We start from the raw sequence: 24,325 nt of genomic DNA, 5'->3' as shown, positions 1-24,325 counted from the left end.
TAAGAAATATAGTTGATATCCCAAAAGAATGGCTCCCATCATCACTTCAGTGTCTGCAATTGTTGCTGGTAAAATGAACATCAAGCTTCATGTTCGTGTCATCAATGTCTGGAGTGTTCTAGATTTCAGCAAGCCAGCATAAGATAGCTCGATACACATGTTGCTGCTAGACGAAAAAGTATCTTACGGTGCAAAATGATTCTTTAATATTTATCACCACAAAACTTGATGTTTGTCTGACGTAAAGTTTGTGTCACTATGCAGCTAGGAAAAATTCAAGCAATTGCTAAGAAGGTCCTTATACCTAAGATTCGGTCCTTGGTTCAGAATGGAGCAGCTTACTAAATCGAAAATGTCTTGGTTATTCACAATGAAGCAAAGTATAGATGCATTATACACAGGTTTAAACTAAACTTGATAGAACGAACGAATTAGTTCACAAGGCATAGGCATCACATGTTGCAAGTGTATGTTTCATGTGTTAAGAATTTCATGTCTGTCCTGGATCTCAGGTTGCTGTCTTTTGGTAAACATATTTACGCAATTAGCTGTATTGGAAGCCTACTTTATGACACTATTTATGTATTATGATATGCTTCAATATTAAGTGCATGTGTTTACTATTACAATGTGCATATCAGAGCAGATTTTATTGGGACCAAAGTGAGCATATTTTCATGTCAATGACAATCTAGAAAAAATCCATCCATAGATGAATTTCAAGTCCATGTAGTGACATATTTTATGCATTTTGTTATGCTAAATTGTGAAAGGCACGAGTTCACCGTTATCAAGTGTCGTGGTTAGTTATTGAAATTCTTAATATGCGATCATTCGAAAGTTGTGTATCAAATGTCGTGGCGTAGTATACATACTTCTCTCAAACTCACATTAAATATACCGTGTTAACTTTTCAATAAACATATACGGTTATTATATATTTCTTCAAGTAATGTTTTAAACTATATATGACCCGTGCGGTAGCGCGGGTAGACGAACTAGTATAGGTGGATTCTAAGGTGAGGGAGCAATTAAGTCCCTCACCGATGTACCTTCTATGATATATCATTAGATCTTTAAAAATGATCTAATGGTTCAAATTTTATTGAAACAGAGAGTAACACATGTCTTTCTCCACCTAATCCCTCCTTTCATTTTTTTCCAGCAAAACCTTCATGTTTCTCTTGCTTCCTTAACGTCTTCTTTCATTTTATATTTGAAAGAGAAAATCCAAATCAAAGAAACTTCAAACCTTATAACAATGGAAAAAGAAAACCCAAATAAACAAATCGTTAAACCTTGTAACAACCGTTGAAGCTTGGCAGTTGATTAAAAAAACACAATTCAAACGAATTTCACAACCTTTAACATTCTACATTTAAAGATTTGGTTTAATTTTTATAGGCAATTGGTAAAAACATAATCATTGGAAATCTTATAATTTATTCATGAAAAGCCATAATATTTATTGGCTTCAATTTACATGCTGATCTAAAGCTTTCTATACATGAATAGACATAATTTATATTTTATCGTAAACTTGATCAAATATTAGAAGATTTTCAGGTTCATAAATGGCGAGATCACGAATTTGTGGTAGTTAAGAAGCCCTTTCTTAAAGAGACAACTAGGAGGAGGGATTGGGTGAAACAAGGCATATGTGTTACTCTCTCTTTTTCAATAAAATCTAAACCTTTAAATCGCATTTAAAGATCTAATTGAATATAATAGATGGTGCATCGGTGAGGGATTTAATTGCTCACTCACCTTAGACACCACCGTATTTTATAGTGTCTCTACCAAATAAGTCAAACTAATGAAGACTCTCATTTTGTTTAGAGAAATGTTAAAAACATTTTCTAACACTCATTCTTATATTAGATGAAACTCATGAGTGTCATCCACTTTAGGTGAGATTCGTTGTCAATGTGTGGTATTTATATGCATTTCATCCAATAAAAGAGTAGGTTAAAAAAAATGTTTATTTTTTATTTGGAGAATGTTAACCGATGCCTTAATGACATTGATTAAACAACCAAAATAAATAAGTTTTTAATAAAAAGTAGTGTAATTATTACTTGGTCAATTGTAACAACTTATTTTTCCAAGACAAAATTTCTTAGGTACCGTTTGGGCAGACTTTTTTTCGGTCTTAAAGCTACTTTAAAACAAAGATAAAATAAAGCTCTTTAAGGAAAAAGCTAAAGCTGTTTGATTTCTTTATTTTTTTTAGCTCTAACTTTATTTTTAAGTCAAAAGTTGTTTGGCAAAATTTTATACAAAACTTTGAATTAATTATTTTTTTGTGGTGTCCGGGGTTCGAATATGTGACCTTGCATATATTTATGCATTGTCTATATCAACTAAGCTAAGCTCACGAGTATAAAACTTTGAATTTATTACGAATTAACATAATAATAAAAAAATATTTAAATTATTTTTTTAAGGGAAAAAATGTTTAAAATATAAAAGATATATGGTGTGTATATATAAAGAGAATAATTTGTTTTTTCTTTTTCAATTATACTGTATAACAAATTTTGTTATAAGAATATCATATTTTTGGTGTCATTTAAAAAATAAGAATTTATATTATATGATATTATATTTGTTACATTGTTGGTGTCATTGAAAAAGATATGTTTAGTTTTTTTAATAAGAAAAAGATATGCATAGTTTGTTACAATATAAATGTGTAAAATATGTATTAAGTATAATTTTTTTGGCATCTATACTTGTACTTTTAATTAAAATCAAAATTTTATAAAAATAAGTATACGCATTACGCAACACTAAAAAATTTATACGCATTAGCATAACAAAAAAACAGACATACAGACATAAAGTATTACTCTAAACGCTAATGTGTGAGTATATTTGTGAGGTTGAAGAAAGCTAATAAAAATATTTGGTGTCATTCAATGACAACATGAATAAAAATATTTACGAGGTTGTGATAATTAAAAGATATTTAAATTAAATATATAAGAGATAAAAAGATAATAAAATTTCTTCAAAAATAAATGATAAAATTAAATGGACCCTCCTTAAAAAAAAAAAAAATATCGACCGATTCAATAAAATAAAATAAAATGGAAGAAAAAAGCAAATTAAAATATAATATTAAAAAATAAAATAAAAGGTTGACAGCGTGAGTTGAATGGAGGTGCTTGTGAAATAAATTGTGTAGAAGTAGTTTTTTGAAGTAGCATACAACAAATTTTGGAAAAGTACTTTTTTTCGAAGAAGCTGAAAAAAAGCCGGACCAAACGGTACCTTAACCATTGTCCTCATCAGAGCACCGGTTAATAATATCAATTTTTATGTTAAAAAAAAAAAAAAAAAAAATAAAGAAAGAGTGTTCATATCAACAGGAAGAAAAAGAATTGTGAAGGAAAAATTAGGAATTTAAAATTTGAAAGAAAGACGGCTCTTAGTAATAGGGATTTGAGATAAAAAGAAGCGATGAATCTAATCAATTCGTTCCTTTTGGTTTTGAAGAGGGTCGTCACCATCATCATTCGCTGAAGACATTTTCTAAGAATGAATTAAAACTCGCACCACTCAACTCAACCCAACCCAACTTGCTCGTCCGCCGCCGTCATAAACTCCGTCCATCCAGGTTTTTATTTTTTTATTTTTTTATTTATTTTCTGATAACTGATAAGAAGATAAATCAGAGTCATTAAGATAATGGTCAAATTTACTTTATTAATTTTAGGTTTTGTTATATGCTATAGCTGATTATAGAGATTCAAATTAGAGGCTAATCTTTATTTGTTTTGGATGGAATAAACAAATTTAACGAAAACAGGTTCCTGGACTGATGGCGAATAAGTCCAAAGAAGAACCGAAAACTGCTCCTGAGCCTGATAGATGGTACAATCTCACCTTAGGATCTTCTTTCAAAGATGATTCCTCTAACAAATATTGTACTCTTCGATACGAATTTAAACCTGCTTCAGTCGATAAGACTAAGCCTGGATTACTACGCAAGACCAAAGAGAATCGAGTCTCTGTCGAATTTCATAACAATCAGATTGGAAAACCTAAAGTCACATTTGAGGGTAATAGCGAGGAATACAAAGAAAATGATGCTGTTTTGTTCTTTGATGGTCAGACACTTCGATTGGAGCGTCTTGATAGGGCCGTAAAGCAACTGCGCCATCTTCGTAAGCCTGGTGAGTCTTCAGCTGCTGTGGCTGGATCTGTTACTGCCCCATCTGGACCGGCTTTGGATCTTCGGTCATCTCCAATTGGGAAGCCTGTAAAACCAGCCTCTTTTGGTAGTGGCAGGAGCTCAAATCAAGCTATACCAGTAAGTGCCTACTGCCAATTATCTTTAGCTTTGTTGTTGTAATCTAGTTCGTTACATCATAAAAATGTATGCTGTTGGAGACCATTCTTTATATGCTTATTTTGTAATATATATTCAGATTTTCACTGTTTTTGTGGAAGTTGATACTTTACTAAACCTCGTACACACGTAGTTTTTCCGTTGATATCATATACTTATCCTTGTCATACCGCTATAACATAAATCTATATTTGTAAATAAGTATTTAATTTTTTATTGGGAGGCAGGGATGGGAATAGGCTAGGCCGAGCTAGGCTTTGCAAGGCCTGAGCCTGGCCTGCCAAATTTTTTGGAGGCCTAAGAATAGCTTACTTTTTAGGTCTGAGTCTGGCCTTCTGAAAGCCTGATACGGCCTGCTAGCCTGTTTAAAAGCTTATTTCATATGAACATCTTTAAATAAACAATTAGATTGAACTCTCTTTTGATAATCAACATGAGTTTTTAGGAATTTAACTATATATTGTATCATATTTCAATTCTAGTTTATAATAATGCATTTAAATATGCAAAAGATTAATGCATACTAATAAGTTTAAATTATTGAAAAGTTAACAAATTTTTATTTTAATTCAAAGTACAAAATATAATATAATAATAAATAATATTATTCATATTTACTTAAATAGGCCGGCCTAATAGGCCTAAGAGGCTTTTTGAATGGTTTGTGGCCTGGCCTTTTAAGCTAAATAGGCTTCTAAAAAAGCCTAGGCCTTCTCTATTTAAGAAAAAAGTCTGGCCTGACCTGGCCTATCGTAGGCTAGTCCGTAGGCCCCTGTAGGCCGGTCTGGCCTATTCCCATCCCTATTGGGAGGGGTAATGTAAACTGTATAGTTTACATACGCACATACTTAGATACGTACGTTTCACTCAGCTACTTTTTTTTTTACGTTAAAAGAAAGTGAATTATAGAATGATTTGAAGTTGGTGATTTATATTTTTGAGGTTGGTGTACGTTGGGCTTTTAGATGTAGAACAAATAAACTTACAAATCTCTTTTAGAAGGTTTTGATTTTGTGTGTTTTGGCTGAGCTGTTACTTCTATGGTGATGGAAGTGAAGTAAATGATTCATTCCTTGTTTTGCTTTTCTCTTTTCTTACCTTATTTTCTTACATTTACATTGATTCTGCATAGGTTGAAGTGGAGCGTATTGATATTGGTGAACCTGAAAATACTGGTATGTCTGATCTGGTTAGAAGGTTTTTTGTAGTAGAATATCTGGACTTTGTGTAGATTTCCTTGATTAATTGATTTTCTCGTGACATGTGAGACATCCCTAGCAACACGTCTTTTTTGTATGACTTTCTGTTTTTTTGGACTATATCGGTTGCATTTCTATTTCCCACTGTGCAACCTTTTCCTTCAATCAGGTACATGGAGGATATATGAAGACCCTATCTACTTTGTGAAAACATTTTATATTTTTATTTTCTAAAATATGTGCTCATTTTAACTTTCTAATAAGAAGATGCGAGACTCTTAAAGTGAACCATTGTGATGAAGAGAAGATGATAATGCTTTTCTAGAAATAATGAAAACAATTCTTTTGCCATTTTCTTTTTTCCAAAATATGCATACAATTGTTTGATTACTTCAAGAGCCTCTCATCTTCCTTTTTAGTAAGTAAAATTAACTCAAATTTAGAAAAGATGTTTTCACAAAGTAAACGGGGCCTAAGCTTTTCATTTTCATCTTCAATGTATCATTCTAACTTGATGATTCCAGATATAGACTGGTATTTGACATTTCACAAAGTAAACGGGGCCTACACTTTTCATTTTCATCATATCATTGTAACTTGGTGATGCCAGATATAGACTGTTATTTGACATCTGTGAGAAATTATTTTTATTATTATATCAATTGTTGCTTAAATGTATTTAATGCATGCTTTCCAACATGACAGTTTTCATGCTCCTTTGCTGCTTTTTCCAAAATGTCTATGTAATTTTCTATGCACACACGTATGAATTTTTTTCTGGATGTGTGCTTCATTGTTTTCAGAAGTGATGCGTACACAACTGATGAAATGGTTTGCAGTGACTTTGCTATTAATCTAATGAATTTAAATTATTTTAATGTTGTTTGTGTGACAGGCATCAAATTTGATTCTAAAAGGTCATCTGATCATCTAGCTGAACTACCCACTGTTTCTGCTACCTCACCAGCTGCCATAAATGGAGTTGAGGAACATCGAGAAATAGATATTAATGACCTTTTTGGCAGTGGAACACCTGAGGATGACAATGATATTGAAGAAAGGGATAATGTTGAAGAAAAGGATAATGTTGGATTTGACATGAATGTTCCACTCACTGATGATGAGATCGCTGATGTGGATGATAGTGGTGATGAGGTGGACAAAGGACCCAATGCTGCTGAGGCTCTGAGAGCCCACATGAATGCAGAGGGGAGAGAGGAGCAAACATCTACTTCTAGCAGTAGTAGTGGCAGTGGAAGCAGTAGTGCTAGTGGTAGTGGGAGCAGTAGCAGCAGTGACAGTGATGGCAGCGACGAAGACTCGGTTAACTCAATATAAAATTGCACAACTGTGGGTTTTTTCTTTCTTTTCCTTTTACCATATATCGTTTTTGTTGCAAATAATCCAATATATAGAATGTGTTTAGCAAGCCTGGGTTAGAAGAATGTAGATTCTAAAAGGTTGGGAATTTTGTTAACGCTGATATGTGTGACAATTAGAGTGCAAGAAGTTATTAATGATATGGTATATTTGATGTTTTAAACTGTCTTTGATTTTGCTTGTCATAGTTAAAACATGTACAGCAAATTTTAAGGCATACAAGAAACCCCCAACTTTTCATGAGTGACAAGCTGGGCCGTTGGGGGCTAATCTTGCAGCAATGTCAAGAATTGACTCTCATATAGGTAAAAGGGATTTGAATCCTGAACTTAATAATAGGTTTTGTTCAGAGTGTCTTTGGTTAATCCCTGTACTATGATGTTAGTAAGTTAGTGATATACATACAGAGACACACCTCTTCTGTGCATAACCATTTCGATACTGCAAATTTGGCAGATATTCAAGAAAAGTTGAATAAATATTATTTTTATTCACAAGGCTACAGAGCAGTGTCTTCCATAGGGTGCATAAATTTCACAAAATGTATGTAAACTATCATATCTGATTTGTTAAAAAAAACATTGTATCTGAGGCTCTAAAAGTTTAGATGTTTAAAAATTAGTTTACTGTCTTATTTGCTTGAGTGTCAAGTGGGTTCTCAACGCATCTGTGGATGCCTAACTTTGAGAAGGGACAGATCTGCAAGCTCATGAATTGCAGAAATGAGAGGTTGGCTCTTCCTGTTTTGTTCTCCAAACAATTAAAGCTCCACACATCTGTAACTGATTGATTCTTTGCTTCTAATAACGTTAACCGCTCAGACATTTACATGGCATCAATCACTCAAAAGGGTGGAGATTTGAGTTCTGCAGAAAATAACTCCAATTGAGTTAGATTGTATGTATGCAGTGATGATTGCAAGCAGAGATGGTAGCAAACTGCACAAGTTTACTACATAACTGCAATCACGTTACATGTTAAAGGGTCCGAAATTCTGTTTTGGATTGCTTTTCTTTCTGCAAAACTTGAGATTCAATTCTGACTTATTATAGATTTTGAAGTCAGTAATAAACATGAAAAGTGGTACTATACAGCATTATAGAATAGAGATAGAATATATATAAGTATCTTCAGAAAATCAAATAAAAATATTTTAGCCAAGTTTAAAAGTGAATAATTTTATCACTCAAATCAAATAAAAAAATATAGAAATGATGGAAATCCAATTGAAATTTTTGAATTATCTAGAATTCTAATTTTCCACACACTTAAATTTAGTTCTGATAAAATAGTTCAGAAAATCCACTAATTTTAAAATTTCTCCTAGTTTATCCTCCAAACAATAAAATATGGAGAATGTTAACCGGCGGTGCCCCAAGGGCAATGATTAAGCATCCAAAACAAATAAGTTTTCATGAAAAAGTTGTGTAATCATTACTTTATCAAAAGTAACATTTTATATTTTCAAGACAAAATTTCTATTTGTAGATTCCTTAACCATTGCCCCGAGGGCACTGGTTAGCAGCAAGACCCTGCATTAACTAATTTAAACTATCCTATAAATTTACTTCCTTATTCCTTTATTATAAAAACCTTCAACAAAACTCACATAATTGTAGTAATAAATTTATCAAAAAGTTTATATATTGGTATTTATCCTACATTTATTTATATTATAAGAATGACACATAATACTCTCTCTGTCTCATTTTTTTTTTTCTACGTTTTCTCAAAAAATTATCACTTTAAAATATCAATACAACATTTATTAATTTTGTTCATTAATATCCCTTATTAATTTCACTACATTTTATTACTCCACTAATTACAATTAGTAAGTATGTTTTAGTAAATGATACTAATTTTACCATTGAAATCAACTAAACTAATCATTTTTTAAAAACCGTGTACAACTCTAAAACGACTACTATTAAAATGAGCAGGATGGAGTACTAAATTAATTCCTTTTTTTTGTCTTAGCAACTTAGCATGGCCCATTTTTTAATGATACTTTAAATATGAGTATTTGCTAAAAAAATCATTAATGTTATTGAAATTTTGGAACTGGTGCTTGAGAGATTATTTATTTCATCTTAATTCCATTGCAAGTCTCAACAAACAAAACTCCGCATACTAGAACGTACTGTCTGTTGTGAATCTCTCCCATGAAAGTGAAAGTATTCATTCCCAGCAAGCAATTTTCAAATTGAAGTTGCCTTGTCAGCCAACTAGGTTTTGCATTGCATGGTTGGTTGCTCAATGCATGTTCTGAAGAATATTTTGCGACAAAAACAACAAGTGAATAATTAGGTTTGCACATGGATGGATGGAGTTATAAAAACCAGATAACATTTTGCTTGCTCAACCTGGAATAGCAGCTAATAATAACAAGTTGAGTAGTATTTTTTATTGATCTTGTTACGTTGTGTTCGAGTGACTTTCTGTGTTATCATCATTAATATAGGATATTGTTTTGGGCAAACAGATATTAGGTGATTATCTCTAGTATTACCATTCATTCACATTTGATTAACCATAAGTCCATAACAGATAGTAGTTTAAACCATTTTTTTATTTTTTATTTTTTTAATTCAACACAATTGTACTTGGCATAGAAGGGCGATCAAGAGTTGATTGTTGACATAATGACCCTCCCAATGCAAGATCTGAAAAGTATTCCCTAAAAGAAATATAATGTGTTAAAATCTAGTCTAACAACCAGTGTTGGTCTCCACAAGTACATATAAGTATAGGGATCCAGTTTAAAGAGAACTGAAGATTTACTGAATTTGGACCCCTCACACCAAGTCAATTATTAGCTGGATGGGGGAATAAGTTAAACTTGGTTGAATTCCGCTATGAAGACTTTATAATCTGCATGGAATTACAGTTTTAAAGGGATCCCATGTGCTTTTTGTGGACCTCGCAAGTTGAAAAGGTATATAGAAAGGGTTTGAATCAACACGCGCACCATAACCTTGAAATTCTTTATGATATAGCTTTACTTGCTGCATAATGTAGCTGTATTAGTCTATCCGAGTGAGTATTGAATGAAGTTGAACAGTGTAGTTAAGATTATCCATCAACCGGAAAGAGTGCACACATACGAAAACTAAGGGATTAAGACCCCTTCTCCTAAGACTTAAGAGGCTACATACGAAAACTAAGGGATTAAGACCCCTTCTCCAAGAGTCAACCATAGATTAGTGTCATAGACGTCCCAAAATATCGAAGCTTGTGCAGATAACTTAAGGTGTCATAGCCGGCCCACTATATATTAGCCCTTAAAAGACACTATGGCCTGTCAAGTAAGTTTAACTGAATACATAAAGGATAGCTTGATGATAAGAAGAAAACTTCTGCATAATCTTAGAAACCAACCAAATTTCTTTTGAGTTCTCTGGAACATGCGATGAAATAATTCACTATCCATGATATATTTAAAAGCTTGCTGAAGCAGAATTGAGAACATTCAATTCATGTTTCTGGTGATAAATCAACATCATTGATTTAAGTTTTGTCATATATATTCATGGATATAGTAAACTGTGCTATTTGATCCTTTTTATACAATCCATCTTAAACAGAACCTGAAGGTTCCTTTCCATTCACTAACACATGGATAGTTTATTTTCCATTTGCAAAACTAGTACACTGAAAAAGTTATATTAGGATTATTGGCTTTGTATGTGCTTATGACTGATTATTAACTATGATCACAAAATTGTTGAAATATCTATCTATTTATACTATTTAATTTCTGAACCGCCTGCGATTGGATTTATCATATATTTTCTGAAGGCAGAAAGTGCCTCCTCCGATTCCTAACACTTTCTGCCTTCTCCGATTCCTTGACGGCTCTCTCACACTATTTTAATAATCTGAATGTGAAGAAAACCAGCCTTTGCACTCCCTGTTTTCCTCCAAAAAAAAATAAAAAAATCATCTGTCATTATATATATTTATATAAGCATTTAGTTTGAATTATATTAAACCAGATTTATAAAGGAAAAGACTAATGAACTACCGTATTATATTCAAATGAAATATGTGGCCGGCCACTACTACTACTTGAATTAATTAAATCAGGAAAACGAAATATGCAGGATCAGCAATCCTTACGACAGATCAAAAGGATGATGAGCTGTATTCTGTGATGATAAACTATGATATACATTTCATTACTCTGGAAATAGATCTCATTAAATATTAGTAAACGAGATAGTGTATGATATTATGTATTAGAGAAATAGAGCATGGAGTTCACCAGAAAAAAGAGAAATAGAGCATGGCTATCTTTTATAAAATACGCAATCAACTACCATATTATATCTAAATGAAATATGAAATAAATGGCAACTTGCCCACTACTATATATATACATATTAGATTACTCTGGAAATCGATCTAATTAAATATAAGATGAGTTAGTTTATGGTATTATGTATTAAAGAATAGCATGCATGGCTCCCTTAGGTCATCGAAAACATGGCTCCATTTAATAATGTGCTTATAACGAACCTACGTGGGTTTGCGTGGTGGTGTTAGCTTGGGGACCTTGGAGTATGCTTCTCTTAAAGACTCAAGGTCTCAGGTTCGATTCTCCCATGTCAATTTCGGTGGGTTAGATTGACTTCTTTAAAAAAAAAAATGTGATTATAATGTGAGGAGTACAAATTTTTAATTCTCAAATGGGTGGCGCTCTGTCTTTTAGAGGAAAAGTCAAACAGAGACATAGACAGCAAAAACATGCAGCTATTGTATATATGTTGATACAAAAAGCAGGCGGAGACACCTAAGAAAAGTTAACTTAAGAGGTGCAGTGCAAATACAGGAAAATACAACTCTGTTTCTTTACAATGTTGGGATCAAGTTCTTCTGCTGCTGCGGCTATTTCTCCTCCTAGTCAAACTCAGAAGTATGATGTGTTCCTCAGCTATAGAGGGGAGGACACACGTGACAACTTCATCACTCATCTATATGCTGAATTGATTCATCTATATGATGAATCAATGATTTATGTCGTTGTTTTGTCTGAGAACTATGCTTCTTCCACATGGTGTTTGAAATTTACAAGCAACGGCAGTTGGGAGTTGGGACCAAACCGCCGCCATGCAAGTGTCACCATTTTGGTTTTTCTTGTAGAGTTATATTAGTAGCCATGTTCGTATTTTCTTTCACTATTGTTTGAACCCCGGTTCTTTTAATTCCATCAACTCCCTGACCCTTAACTCAAACAAGTTGAATTACGATCAACTGTTTTTTAATTGTCTCTGACCTATTCCTGGGGTTAAAATAATTATGCAGGTCATATGTAGTTTAACTGTGTCTACTGCTATGCTTTTGAAGAGAGTAATACTTCAATCTTCATTTTATAAATTCAAACACAGTAAATTCACTCCAACTAATATGGAACCTTATTGAAAGATATTGTGTTTAGTAACTTCTTCAGGTTAGTTTTTATAGGTTGAAGACTAATGCTTCTTTTTTTTTTAATTATGTGACAGGCCAGAACACACTTATTGAAGACATTGTGAAAGATATTTTAATTAAATTAAAATTGAATTGTTCTTTCTTAAATGATTATCAAGGAATGATTGGAATTGATAATCATATTGAACAAATACCATTGTTGCACATTGAGTCTCGGAGTGTTAGAATTGTGTAGGAATCTGGGGTATGGGAGGAATAGGGAAAACAACAATTGCTAGTGCAATATATCGCAAATTGGCAACCCAATTCAGTTTTAACAGCATCATCCTAAATGTTCAACAAGAAATAGAGAGATTTGGACTGCACCATATACAAAGCAAATATAGATTTGAGCTTCTGGGAGAAAACAACACATCCTCTGGATTATGTCTTTCATTTGATCAAAGGCTCAAATGGACTAAGGCTCTCCTTGTTCTTGATGATGTTAACAATTCGGATCAACTTAGAGATTTAATTGGAAAGCTTAGTAAGTTTGCACCAGGTAGTAGAATCATTGTGACTAGCAGAGACATGCAGGTACTGAAGAATGTCAAAGCTGATGGAATATATGAAGTCAAGGAGATGAATTTTCATGAATCTCTACGACTCTTCTGTTTAAATGCCTTTAAACAAAGTTATCCCTTAGAAGGTTACGTGGGGTTATCAGAGAATATATTAAATTATGCCAAAAGGGTTCCATTAGCACTCAAAGTTTTGGGTTTTTTACTTTGCGGTAGACCAAAGGAAGCATGGGAAAGTCAGTTACAAAAGCTGGATAAGCTTCCTGAGAATGACATTTTCGAAGTGCTGAAATTGAGTTATGTAGAACTTGATGAAGAACAGAATGAGATATTTCTTGATATAGCTTGTTTCTATAGAGGACATTTGGAGAATGTTGTTTTACAAACACTGGATAGTTGTGGTTTCTCTTCCCTAATTGGAATAGAGGTTCTCAAAGATAGAGGCCTTATATCTATTGTGGAAAGTAGGATTGTTATGCATGATCTAATACAGGAAATGGGGCATGAAATTGTCCATCAACAATGTGTCAATGATCCTGGAAAACGCAGTCGACTATGGAAGCATAGAGAAATTTATAAAGTTTTAAGAAACAACAAGGTGTTCATTCTTATATGTCCTTCAAATCTCACTTGATAAGTCATCCAATCTCATGCATTTACTTTCTATTTGTCTACATGATCCTGCAACCACTTTTTTATTTCTATTTGTCTCTAATTCATTGTGTATACTTTCAGGGGACGGACGCAATCAGGTGTATATTGTTGGACATATGCAAGATAGAAAAGGTTCAACTACATGCTGAAACATTCAAAAAGATGGACAATCTTAGAATGATGTTATTCTATAAGCCTTATGGCGTTTCAAAAGAGTCAAATGTGATCCTTCCTGCATTTCTAGAAAGTCTTCCAGATGATTTAAAGTTTCTTCGTTGGGACGGATTCCCTCAAAAGTCTTTGCCAGAGGATTTTTTCCCCGACAATCTTGTTAAACTTTATATGCCCCATAGCCATCTTAAACAACTATGGCAGAGAGATAAGGTATGTCAAGCTTTATATCATATTCCTTTGCACGTTGTTTTGAAAATTAAATCATATTAAAAAGATTTTTTTTTTAAAACAAAACAATATTCATGTAAATAAATTTGAAAAGGTTAAAACCGTTTAGTAATTATACAATTTTGAATCAAACTATCCGAATAAAGTAAACTTATAGAATCACTTTTCCGTCTTATATCCAAACATAAATCAATCTCATTCAACTCACTTTTAATTGAAATCAACTTCTTTTTTTGTCAAGTAGTCTAACGATTAGAAATTCACCTTAAGATGAATAAATGGAAATCCGAGATTTGAACCCCGACCCCTGCATATATAATGCAATGTTCCCATCAACTGAGTTAAACTCGCAGGGACACCAAAATCAGTTCATTTTTTTAAGGTTCTTGATACCACAATCAATTCTAATCACCGCAAAATCAAACGTATAACTTTTCTTAATTTTTTTTTAGGGGACTAAATTTTCTTTATGTTCTCCCTCAAATTTTTATTTATGTTAATCATTTATTTACACCACAAAAGGAAAATCAATCATTTAATTATTTTATTCCATGGTTTACCAAATCTGAAAACACTTTACCTTTGTGGTTCTCAGAACCTGATTCAGATACCAGACCTGGTCAATGCCCAAATATTGAAGAAGTAATTCTTAGTCACTGCACAAAGTTGAGTAAAGTCTACTCTTCTAGTTTTCTGTCCAAGCTCAAGTGTTTATGGTTAAATTGGTGTATTAGCCTCAAGAGTGTACACATTCCTAGCAATATTCTCCAGACAACTTCCGGGTTAACAGTACTCCATGGTTGTTCCAGTCTTGACATGTTTGTAGTAGGTAATGAAAAAATGAGGGTTCAACGTGCTACACCATATGACATCAACATGTCCAGAAATAAGCGTCTCAGGATTGTAGCAACAGCACAAAACCAATCAATACCGCCTCTTGAGTCAAATACTTTTGAACCCCTAGATTTTGTTGTGTTAAATAAAGAACCAAAAGATAATATACAATTACTGAGCCTAGAAGTGTTGAGAGAAGGGTCACCCTCATTATTCCCAAGTCTTAACGAGCTTTGTTGGTTAGATCTCTCTCACTGTGATTCTCTCTTGAGCCTTCCAACTGAAATCTTCAAATTAAAATTTCTAAAAAGACTTTACCTCCTTGGTTACTTAAATTTGGAGAAGATCCCTGAAATTAAGGAGACTGTATCATGGAACTACCTTCATCATTGCAGCATTTGGTTGGACTTGAAGAATTGAGCTTGTGTTACTGTCGAGAGCTCGAGACTATTCCATCTTCCATTGGAAGTCTTAGCAAACTCAGCAAGTTAGACCTTACCTACTGTGAGTCACTTGAAACTTTTCCTAGCAGCATTTTCAAATTGAAGTTGAAAAAGCTTGATTTGCATGGTTGCTCAATGCTGAAAAACTTCCCAGATATCTTGGAGCCTGCAGAAACTTTTGTTCACATTAACCTAACAAAAACAGCAATTAAGGAACTGCCTTCATCTTTGGAGTATAATTTGGTTGCACTTCAAACCTTGTGCCTGAAGTTATGCAGTGATCTGGTGTCACTTCCAAACAGTGTTGTAAATCTAAACTATCTATCTGAGATTGATTGTTCTGGCTGTTGTAGTTTAACAGAAATCCCAAATAACATTGGTAGTTTGTCCTCATTGAGGAAACTTTCACTTCAAGAAAGCAATGTTGTGAACCTTCCTGAGAGCATAGCTAACCTCTCAAATTTAAAATCACTTGATTTAAGTTTTTGCAAAAGGCTTGAATGCATCCCACAACTTCCATCCTCTCTAAATCAATTGTTGGCGTATGATTGCCCGTCTGTTGGAAGAATGATGCCAAATTCAAGGTTGGAATTATCGGCAATTTCCGATAACGATATCTTCATATTCCATTTCACCAATAGTCAAGAACTGGATGAAACTGTTTGCAGTAATATCGGGGCTGAAGCATTTCTTAGGATCACCAGGGGTGCATATAGGTCTCTGTTCTTCTGTTTTCCTGGGAGTGCAGTTCCTGGTCGGTTCCCTTATCGTTGTACAGGAAGTTTGGTAACCATGGAAAAAGATTCTGTAGATTGTCCCAATAATTACAGGCTTTTTGGTTTTGCTCTGTGTGTGGTTTTGGGACGTGTGGATATGGTAATTGATAACATCATTTGCAAATTAACATTTGAATCTGATGGTCACACACACAGTCTTCCTATTTCTAACTTTGGCAATAATTACTATTGCTATGGGAAGGGTCGAGACATGTTATTCATCCAAGATCACACATTCATATGGACATATCCATTGCACTTTCGAAGCATTGACAACAGAGTCTTTGATGCCCAGAAATTTACTTTTGAGTTCAGTGAAGTCTGTGAAGACAATTGTCTCTCATATCTTAAATCGGATGTCATGGTGAAAGAGTCTGGAGTATGCCCTTTTTATACAATATGAAATCATGATAATTGTGGTAATAGTTTGAGACTTTTAAATAATGGCATTGAAGAATTGAGTGGGAGCAATGCTGCATAATAATAAGTTTTCTATGCAAACAAACAAAAGAAGATGGGTGGTTGCAGGTATATAATATGTTATAAATATCAAAGTTCTAATTCTCATTTTTTTACGTTTTAAATTTCATAAGTACTTTGAACACCTTTTAGGTTATTTCATGGGTTCCTTTGCAACAAGATATCCAAGTTACCATAAGACAAGGTATGGCATTTTGAATATTGGCATATATTGATTTTCTCTGATTTTGCATGGCTCCAATTTCTTTAATTTGTTTGATACATTTTGGCTACAATAATTTTTAAGCATCATTTGAATAGGTAAAATCATTACATCCTATAAAGCCTAATATCCCCATTTTTTATGACAGCGTTTTGTGTTTTGAATGATTGTTGTTATAAACGTATCTTGTATTAATCATTGAATTAGTTCTGTGCAAGTTGTAAAACCAAAAAACTTTGTAGTCAGTCATCTTGGAAGTTGTAACAGCTAACTATAACAATTCAGTTAACTTTGCAACCTTGTGTTGTGTTTAACTTCTGTATCGATTGTTTTGGACAAACTGATAACAGGTGATTATTTGCATTTCAGGCATTTCAAATTCATTTGAACTGTGTCATTTTCTTTGTCCATGCCCTGATTGGCCAGCTTGTATGCACTTCATGGAGAACATCAAGTCATCACCGAGGATGATCATATTTTATTTCAGGTTATGACTTATATCATATATATATATATATATGGTAGGCATGATGTGGTTAGTTCGGTGTTAATTGTGGTTCGATAGTTACTACTTACTAATTTGAAGACCATTTTAATTTTCTAATGTACTTCTAGAATATAGCTCAAAACCTTAAAGATTTATTGAGTTGTGGAATGGAACACAGAGAGAGTATAAGAAGAACTCATTCTAAGCTTTCTTCTTGTCCAAATAAATGTATATATTATGAAGCGTAACTTTATACTTCCTCCAACTTTGAAGTGAATCTCAGTAACATGTCTGTTTCTTTTTCTCCATCCTTAACCTTCTACAAGTAGGTAAAAATTTAAAATCATGGTGAATAGCCTAAGACATGACAGCCCTTGCAAGAGTATGATCTTCCATGTTGGTTTGTCTTTGAGAAAAACTAACCAAAATATTTGTACTATTTGATGGCATATGAACCAAATTCATATAGGTCCTCCTGCTCTTACTAAAATATGATGGCATACACAACCAGCTGTAAGTCTAGCTCAAACCTAGTGGTGAAAGCTCTCACAAAAATTGAACTAAGGCGGCATCCTAATTCCTACACTGGTTAAACCAGAAGATGGATGAAAAGTAGTGTTCACATTACAATATGACATTGAAACCAACCTCTTGGAGGTTTTTCCCAAGCACTGTGTGCATTCTGAGAAATGTGGACTTATTCCTCATGGTTCTGCTTTGGCTGATAAATCGTCGATCTTTCTCTACTTCATGAAGTATGAAATTGATTTTTATATTTTCGAGTAAAATTCAATTTACCTCCAAAATTAGTTCTAACTTAAGATTGAGATTTGAAACTTTTGCCTCTAAAATTGAACTTTAGCATCAAATTCATTGTTAAATTCACTTTACGTAAGAGATTAGTATGGTTTTAAAAACCTCTTGTTTATTTGTTGCAAAATTATCCATCTCCGAAAGTTATTTAAGAAGGAAGGAAAATTGTCTAGTGTATACTTCTGGACAACCCGTTTTTTTTATAAACCGGGTATCATCCGCATGCAATTGTAAAGACTAATCTCCCAAGTATTGTGGGGCTCAAATGTGCGGCAAACTCTCCCTAAGAGTTTTAACGTTGTTGCATGCTCAAGGTTGGATTCAAATTCAGGACCTTGATTAAGTTAGAAGAGACATGTGCAATCTCACCTAAGCGTTCTTGGATTCTAGACAACTCGTTTAAAACAACATTTATGAGTAATTTGGTAAAAATAGATAAAAAATATCTAGAAGTAAACTTTCAGAGGAATTAGAACCCATCAAAAGTAGCCACTGTTACCCCCACCAATACTTCCCAACACCAACCGAATTTTTCATGTAAATGTAGCCACTGTTCTATCCATTTTCAAGTAGGCTTCTTGCTGACTTGGTGGGAAATGTGAAAAGGGAATGTGAAATCCACACTCCAATAGACATACTTGTTGCAAATTGCAATGCATTTTGCCACATGGTGGCTGGTAGGAGGAACTCAATGTTGAAGGGTGGTTGGTTGCACATAAGAACTGGAAGATAAGCGTTTCATCAAGTTAACATGACAAAGAAACTGCTTCTTCTCTCTATGTATGGCAAATCTGTTGGCCAAGGCATTCAATGAGAAAGTTAAATTAATAATAACATGCCTTTAATCAATTAGAGGTGAATACTCTCCCTACAGTTTTATTTGGTACATTCAATCATACCAAGTCACATGATTGTAACTTTTTACTATATCAATCAATTCTAATGGTCGGATCAATAGAAATGTTTGATTTTTTATTGTAATCACTTCTAAAGTCGCACACATCAATAGTGATGATATGATGAAAGTGTAAAACTTTTTACATTAACAAGGCATGGAAATTAAACATTTTTATGTGTAATTATTTGTATCACTCAAAAAAAAAAGTTATTATTTGTAAATGAATAGAAATTTTGAATTAGTTTTGTCTTTTTTTTTTTTGCTAATATTAAATTAGTTTGTCATGTGAGTGCTAATATCCACACCTTTTATGAGTAGAAAAAAAAAAAAAAACTCCTAAATCGGATTTCTACTTCATCTTCTTTCAATTTTCTTAGTTTATCATTCTTATGTCATCAAACAATTAAAACGACTTATATTAAAATACAGAGGAAGCTTTGTGTTTATATATAAGATTCTTTTAATAAAAATTAAAGTTGAGTTCATCTTCATTAGTTGACACTTCTAATATTTAAAGAGAGATAGACTTCTGAAATAAAATAATAATAATTTAAATATTATTTTATTCCATGAGTATGTGATCTCTAAATGCAATGGAAGTGTCTATTAAATTGTGAGAATCTTGACCCTGATAATTCTTTTTCCAAAGTTATCCTTCAATAATTAAGAGAGAGAGCGAGAGGGATGGTTGATATTTTAAATCTCTTCATTTAATTAGGGATGTTTTTGTAAAAAAAAAAAAAAAACTAATTAATGCCCATTGATATTTGAAGAGGATCTTAGTAAAAAGGGATAACAAATTTTGCAAGAGTCTTATAAAACAAGGTCGGATGTAGTAAAATCAATAATCGAAAATTTGATGCATCTGAACTAAGGATGAGGGAGTGAGAATGTTTTAGTCCTGGACCATCATTATATGCTACAAACTCCCTCCAAACTGAAATATAAGTAAAAGTGATAGTTGAAAAATCCATGTATGTGGTTAAAATTGTCACCTAATTTTTTGTTTATATTTCATTCCTCCGAATGGAGTATTGTATAATATTATACGCTTTGTCTTAGTGATTGTAGTTTGACTTTCATATATGTTAATGCACAACGTTGACCTTAATTATAGACAAATTCTATGGTACATCCAACATTTTAAGTGTACCGGTATACCAAACATTAAAATAATAATTAAATTGATTATTTTTTGAAGGAAAAATAATTATTTTCTATCATTGACAATTATAATAATTAAATCTTATTTACCAAAAGCGTGGATGAAATAAAATTTACTTTTTTTGAATTTTTATTGCTCATAATGAAGAATATTGATTATTTTTTATGAGAAAATGTTAAAAATTTAATATAATTCATATAAACAATGAAATGATGTTTTTTTCTCATGAGATGGTGTTTTCTAAAATATAAATAATGACAAATAACAACTTATTTCATAAAATGATCATTAATTTATAAATTTATGAAGCAGAATATCGGTACACCTCAATTTGTGAGGTGTACCGTAGAAGCTCCCCTAATTATATGATATATTTTGAAAATATTGATCAAAACGAATTGAACGTACGTAGTTTTATTTACTAGTATTGTTTACCTTTATATATTAGTAAAAATATAAATAAATAACTTAACAATTGAGTTTAAGTGGTTAATAAAATTCAAATTATTTTCAAATGGTTAACAAAAAAATATATATGATTAAAATACACTCATAGTAAAACTTCTTCCTTCAAAAAAATACACATAGGATATAGTAAACCTGTAACGGCGGAAGTATGTTGATTGGGGGACCCTCCGCGATTGAATTATGGCTTCAGGTATTCGAGTCTATATGTTAGTCCAGTCTACGGATGACGGATCTACATCTACCAACAAATTGTAAATTATAAGTATATGTTCCTGTCTTTCATTTTTCCCTAAAAAAAATGTTTCTAATTGGAAGACCCGTATAGAATATTTGAAATCATTTTTAAAATTATAAATACATATATTACTATTTTCTCCAAATATTTTGTATCTCTTATAAAAATTGAAAACTTAATTAAATAATACTATATTATAGTAGTGTATATATCTCGTCATGTATATGGAAAAAAGAGAATATAGTAGTTAATGGTTTACATTTTTATTTTTGACGTTAACGCTGTACGATGGCTTACATATAGAATATATGTTGATGTTGATTGGGGAGTGGTGTGGGGGTTGAATCCCCTTTGATTTGGGTTGTAATATACTTCTATATATATCCATGACCATGTTATAGGAACCAATACTAACACATAGGCTTGTTTGATTTCAATTTCAAAGGAGTATATATAGTAGTAGTAGTAAAGTAATCACATATACACACTTTCAAATGGCTTGCAATAGCAGCAACGAACACAGACTAACCCTTGAACCTGAGAAACAGATCCTTCTCAATAACCACACTGAGGAGCATTTCACCGCCGGTGACATAGTCCGTGACATCATTATCGGTGCCTCTGACGGACTCACTGTTCCATTCGCTCTTGCTGCCGGTCTCTCTGGCGCCAATGTTGCCTCTTCCGTCATCCTCACTGCAGGCATAGCCGAAGTTGCTGCAGGCGCCATCTCCATGGGTCTCGGAGGGTACTTTATCTTTAAAAAAAATTAGTTCAAAAAGTTTTACACTTTTGATGATTTTCAAAGCATTCAATTTTGCTCACATTTTTTTTACTATCAAGAATTGAAACTAACGTTGCATTGTCTTGTGCAGTTATTTGGCAGCAAAAAGTGAAGCTGATCATTACAATAGAGAATTGAAAAGGGAGCAAGAAGAAATCATTGCTGTACCAGAAACTGGTTTGCACTATTCATTTATTTGTTAACATGATTTTCGATTTTTTATTTGATTTTTTAATAATTTTTTTCTTGTTGAGAAAAATAAAATAGAAGCGGCTGAGGTGGCAGAAATATTGGCTGAATATGGAATAAAGCCACACGAATATGGACCTGTTGTCGATGCACTCACAAAGAATCCTCAAGCATGGGTTGATTTTATGATGAAGTAAGTTAAACATTTGAAAATGATATGCTAATAATGATCGATACATATCACAACATATAAATCATATAAGAATATTTCGAAAAGGAGTCTCAGAGGAGAATGAATATTATTTGATAAAGTGATGTTTAAACTTAGATGAGAAGTAGAACTCTGGATAAGTTGGTCATGATAAGTGAGAAATCAGGGTTTTAACATCGACCTCGATATATATAATATAATATCATCATCAACTGGGTTAAGTTCGCGGAACTTTTTTATTTATATTTTATAACTAATATATGTAATTATTGTAAATTGGACATTTATATGTTAATTATTAATTAAGGATAATCCATGACGTGTGGTTGTGCATCATTTGGAACACCTCGGTTTCATACATGTATAATACAAGAGTGTTGTCATTCATGCGAGAGAAAACATGACGAAATTATCACGATTAATTTGGAACTCTTAGATTTGGCCTTTTGTTGAGCACATGGATGACCAACAAATAAAGAGATGGAGAAAGGGTATCACTTTGTATTGTTGTTAAACTCTCGCGAGCAATATATTATTATCCATAATACAATGGAATGACCTGTAAAACGAACTCGATTGATTGTGAAGATTTGTAGCATTTTTTTTTTTTTGAAGTGAAGATTTGTAGCATCTTTTGTTTGTAAGTGAGAAAATAGAAGAAGCCCGATATATTTCAAGAATAACATTGAGGGAAATTGCATATAATAAAAATTTGGATATCACAAATCCAAAAAATAAAACGTTGATTTCACATAATTCATAGTAAAATCCTACGATTATTTAGTATGTTGTTCTCATAATATCAAGCAACTGAATCTCTCAAAGTAATTTTTAACATCATTGCTTGTTCTTGGAGTCACATTTTTTAACAAAATTGTTTATTCAAGTGTACCTTTTGTTTAAATAACTTTCTTGGAGAAGAGGAAAGAATGTATTATTTCGTGAGTGCTTGAACAAATTAATTAACAAATTGCTTACTCGATGGCATGGCAGATTTGAGCTGGGACTAGAAAAGCCAGATCCAATGAGAGCATTGTGCAGTGCAATGACAATTGCTATTGCTTACATATTGGGTGGAATTGTTCCTCTCATTCCTTACATGTTCATTCCAAATGCATCAGAGGCTGTTCTTTTTTCAGTAATTTTTACATTGATTGCTTTGCTTATCTTTGGCTTTGTCAAGGGATGCTTCACCGGCAGCAAACCTATCAAAAGTGCTTTCGAAACTGCTCTCATCGGCGCCATTGCATCCGCAGCTGCTTTTGGTTTGGCAAAGGCTTTCAATCCATAGTTTCACGTTTTGTATTTAATGGCAACGAAGGCAAACTATATTACTTGTGGTCGCAACGATTTTCATTCTCTTGCCACATTGTTATGAGCAACTACATTTATCTATTTACAGTTTACTTGTTGGTGTTTAATTTTTTAAATAAAAAGTATTAATTAGATGCTACTTCTTCTCTTTAGTTTCATACTTTTCAAATTCAAGCGTAATTGATATTTTGAGTATATTTATTTATTAAGAGTAGACTTTTTTTTTTTTTTTTTGCTTAATTGCTATTTTGGTTCCTTAACTAATTTTTTGGTATCGCTTTGGTCCCATAATTAATAAAAAGTTTATTTGAGTCCTTTAAATATGTCTCTTTTACATAAATTGGTCTCTTCCGTTAATTTTATTAAAAAAACGTTAACTCAAGCACACGTGTCATTTTCGCATTGGTTGGAATTTATATTCATCTTCTTCCTCCTCGCCTTCATCTTCTTCAACAAATCTTCATAAAACCTTCATCCACCTTCATACAAACCCAGAAGAAGAAAAAAACTTAAACAACAAAACTCATCAAATAAAATTTTACCTTTATCATATGAAATCCAAATCTAAACCCATTATCATTTTATTTCTGAATTTCTTTAAGATTTGGAATGACTAATTTTTTTTTATTACAATGACAACAGCTTCACCCATAACACCATAAGTAGTCTTCTTCTTCTTCCATAGGTCTTCTCGTAACACCATAACACCATCAAATGAAAATTCGTTTTCAGTTCCTCTTGAACAAATGAAAATCGGAAATCATGCTCAAAATCGTTGATTTGCGTTGTTGAAACTGCAAATTGCAAATCATCTTCAAGTTTTTCGTGTTCTTGTTCTTATTCATGTGTTCCTCTTTTGATTGGGTGCTGAAACGTGTTCCAATTCTCCTTCATCTGTGTTCCTCTATTGAAAATGGGTTTTGTTTTTGAAGGAATAATGGTAATGGGTTTAGATCAGAAAATGGGTTTTTGTGAAGGATTGATGATGATGATGATGATGAAGGGTTTAGATTGAATTTGAAAATGAGTTTTTTTTTCTCC

At 32.6% G+C, this 24,325-nt stretch overlaps 4 protein-coding genes across 6 annotated transcripts; all 4 read left to right on the top strand.

Moving 5' to 3' along the window:
* The first annotated feature begins 3,315 nt into the window (after positions 1-3,315).
* LOC11411164 (ell-associated factor Eaf) lies at positions 3,316-7,106 on the top strand. The gene is made up of 4 exons (XM_003630935.4): positions 3,316-3,622; positions 3,815-4,318; positions 5,490-5,532; positions 6,452-7,106. Exons 2-4 carry the CDS (start codon positions 3,827-3,829, stop codon positions 6,892-6,894), a joined length of 978 nt encoding a protein of 325 aa, XP_003630983.1. The 5' UTR covers positions 3,316-3,622; positions 3,815-3,826; the 3' UTR covers positions 6,895-7,106.
* A 4,377-nt stretch (positions 7,107-11,483) lies between these two features.
* LOC11410139 (disease resistance-like protein DSC1) lies at positions 11,484-14,957 on the top strand. Of its 3 annotated transcripts, none has more exons than XM_039829608.1 (4): positions 11,484-12,099; positions 12,444-13,527; positions 13,665-13,967; positions 14,581-14,957. In XM_039829608.1, the coding sequence occupies exons 2-4, from the start codon at positions 12,616-12,618 to the stop codon at positions 14,629-14,631; spliced, it is 1,266 nt and encodes a 421-aa protein (XP_039685542.1). In that variant the 5' UTR covers positions 11,484-12,099; positions 12,444-12,615; the 3' UTR covers positions 14,632-14,957. The 3 variants fall into 3 exon arrangements, with proteins under 3 accessions (XP_039685542.1, XP_024627558.1, XP_024627557.1); XM_024771790.2 differs by having other exon boundaries at positions 11,484-12,288; XM_024771789.2 differs by having other exon boundaries at positions 11,484-13,527.
* A 93-nt stretch (positions 14,958-15,050) lies between these two features.
* LOC112417058 (disease resistance protein TAO1) lies at positions 15,051-17,515 on the top strand. Its single transcript, XM_024771791.2, has 3 exons — positions 15,051-16,566; positions 16,651-16,702; positions 17,090-17,515. Exon 1 carries the CDS (start codon positions 15,191-15,193, stop codon positions 16,439-16,441), a length of 1,251 nt encoding a protein of 416 aa, XP_024627559.1. The 5' UTR covers positions 15,051-15,190; the 3' UTR covers positions 16,442-16,566; positions 16,651-16,702; positions 17,090-17,515.
* Positions 17,516-21,280: 3,765 nt separating this feature from the next.
* Positions 21,281-23,326, top strand: LOC11411163 (vacuolar iron transporter 1). Its single transcript, XM_003630933.4, has 4 exons — positions 21,281-21,534; positions 21,662-21,747; positions 21,838-21,952; positions 22,964-23,326. The coding sequence occupies exons 1-4, from the start codon at positions 21,281-21,283 to the stop codon at positions 23,259-23,261; spliced, it is 753 nt and encodes a 250-aa protein (XP_003630981.2). The 3' UTR covers positions 23,262-23,326.
* Positions 23,327-24,325: the final 999 nt, after the last annotated feature.

The sequence above is a fragment of the Medicago truncatula genome, chromosome 8 (assembly GCF_003473485.1).
Source record: "Medicago truncatula cultivar Jemalong A17 chromosome 8, MtrunA17r5.0-ANR, whole genome shotgun sequence".
In the NCBI taxonomy this organism is placed as follows: Eukaryota; Viridiplantae; Streptophyta; class Magnoliopsida; order Fabales; family Fabaceae; genus Medicago; species Medicago truncatula.
The sequence above is the reverse complement of the archived record's forward strand: the minus strand, read 5'-3'. Positions and strand labels throughout refer to the sequence as shown.

What these genes read in the sequence shown, in the direction of transcription:
- LOC11411163 (XM_003630933.4), top strand. Translation starts at nt 21,281, where the DNA reads ATGGCTTGCAATAGCAGCAACGAACACAGACTAACCCTTGAACCTGAG. An exon ending in ATCTCCATGGGTCTCGGAGG is followed by an intron (nt 21,535 to 21,661) that starts GTACTTTATCTT and finishes TGTCTTGTGCAG; the next exon opens with TTATTTGGCAGCAAAAAGTG. An exon ending in CATTGCTGTACCAGAAACTG is followed by an intron (nt 21,748 to 21,837) that starts GTTTGCACTATT and finishes AAAATAAAATAG; the next exon opens with AAGCGGCTGAGGTGGCAGAA.
- LOC11410139 (XM_039829608.1), top strand. Translation starts at nt 12,616, where the DNA reads ATGGGAGGAATAGGGAAAACAACAATTGCTAGTGCAATATATCGCAAA. An exon ending in AAGTTTTAAGAAACAACAAG is followed by an intron (nt 13,528 to 13,664) that starts GTGTTCATTCTT and finishes GTATACTTTCAG; the next exon opens with GGGACGGACGCAATCAGGTG. An exon ending in AACTATGGCAGAGAGATAAG is followed by an intron (nt 13,968 to 14,580) that starts GTATGTCAAGCT and finishes TGTGGTTCTCAG; the next exon opens with AACCTGATTCAGATACCAGA.
- LOC112417058 (XM_024771791.2), top strand. Translation starts at nt 15,191, where the DNA reads ATGGAACTACCTTCATCATTGCAGCATTTGGTTGGACTTGAAGAATTG.
- LOC11411164 (XM_003630935.4), top strand. Translation starts at nt 3,827, where the DNA reads ATGGCGAATAAGTCCAAAGAAGAACCGAAAACTGCTCCTGAGCCTGAT. An exon ending in GCTCAAATCAAGCTATACCA is followed by an intron (nt 4,319 to 5,489) that starts GTAAGTGCCTAC and finishes GATTCTGCATAG; the next exon opens with GTTGAAGTGGAGCGTATTGA. An exon ending in TGGTGAACCTGAAAATACTG is followed by an intron (nt 5,533 to 6,451) that starts GTATGTCTGATC and finishes TTTGTGTGACAG; the next exon opens with GCATCAAATTTGATTCTAAA.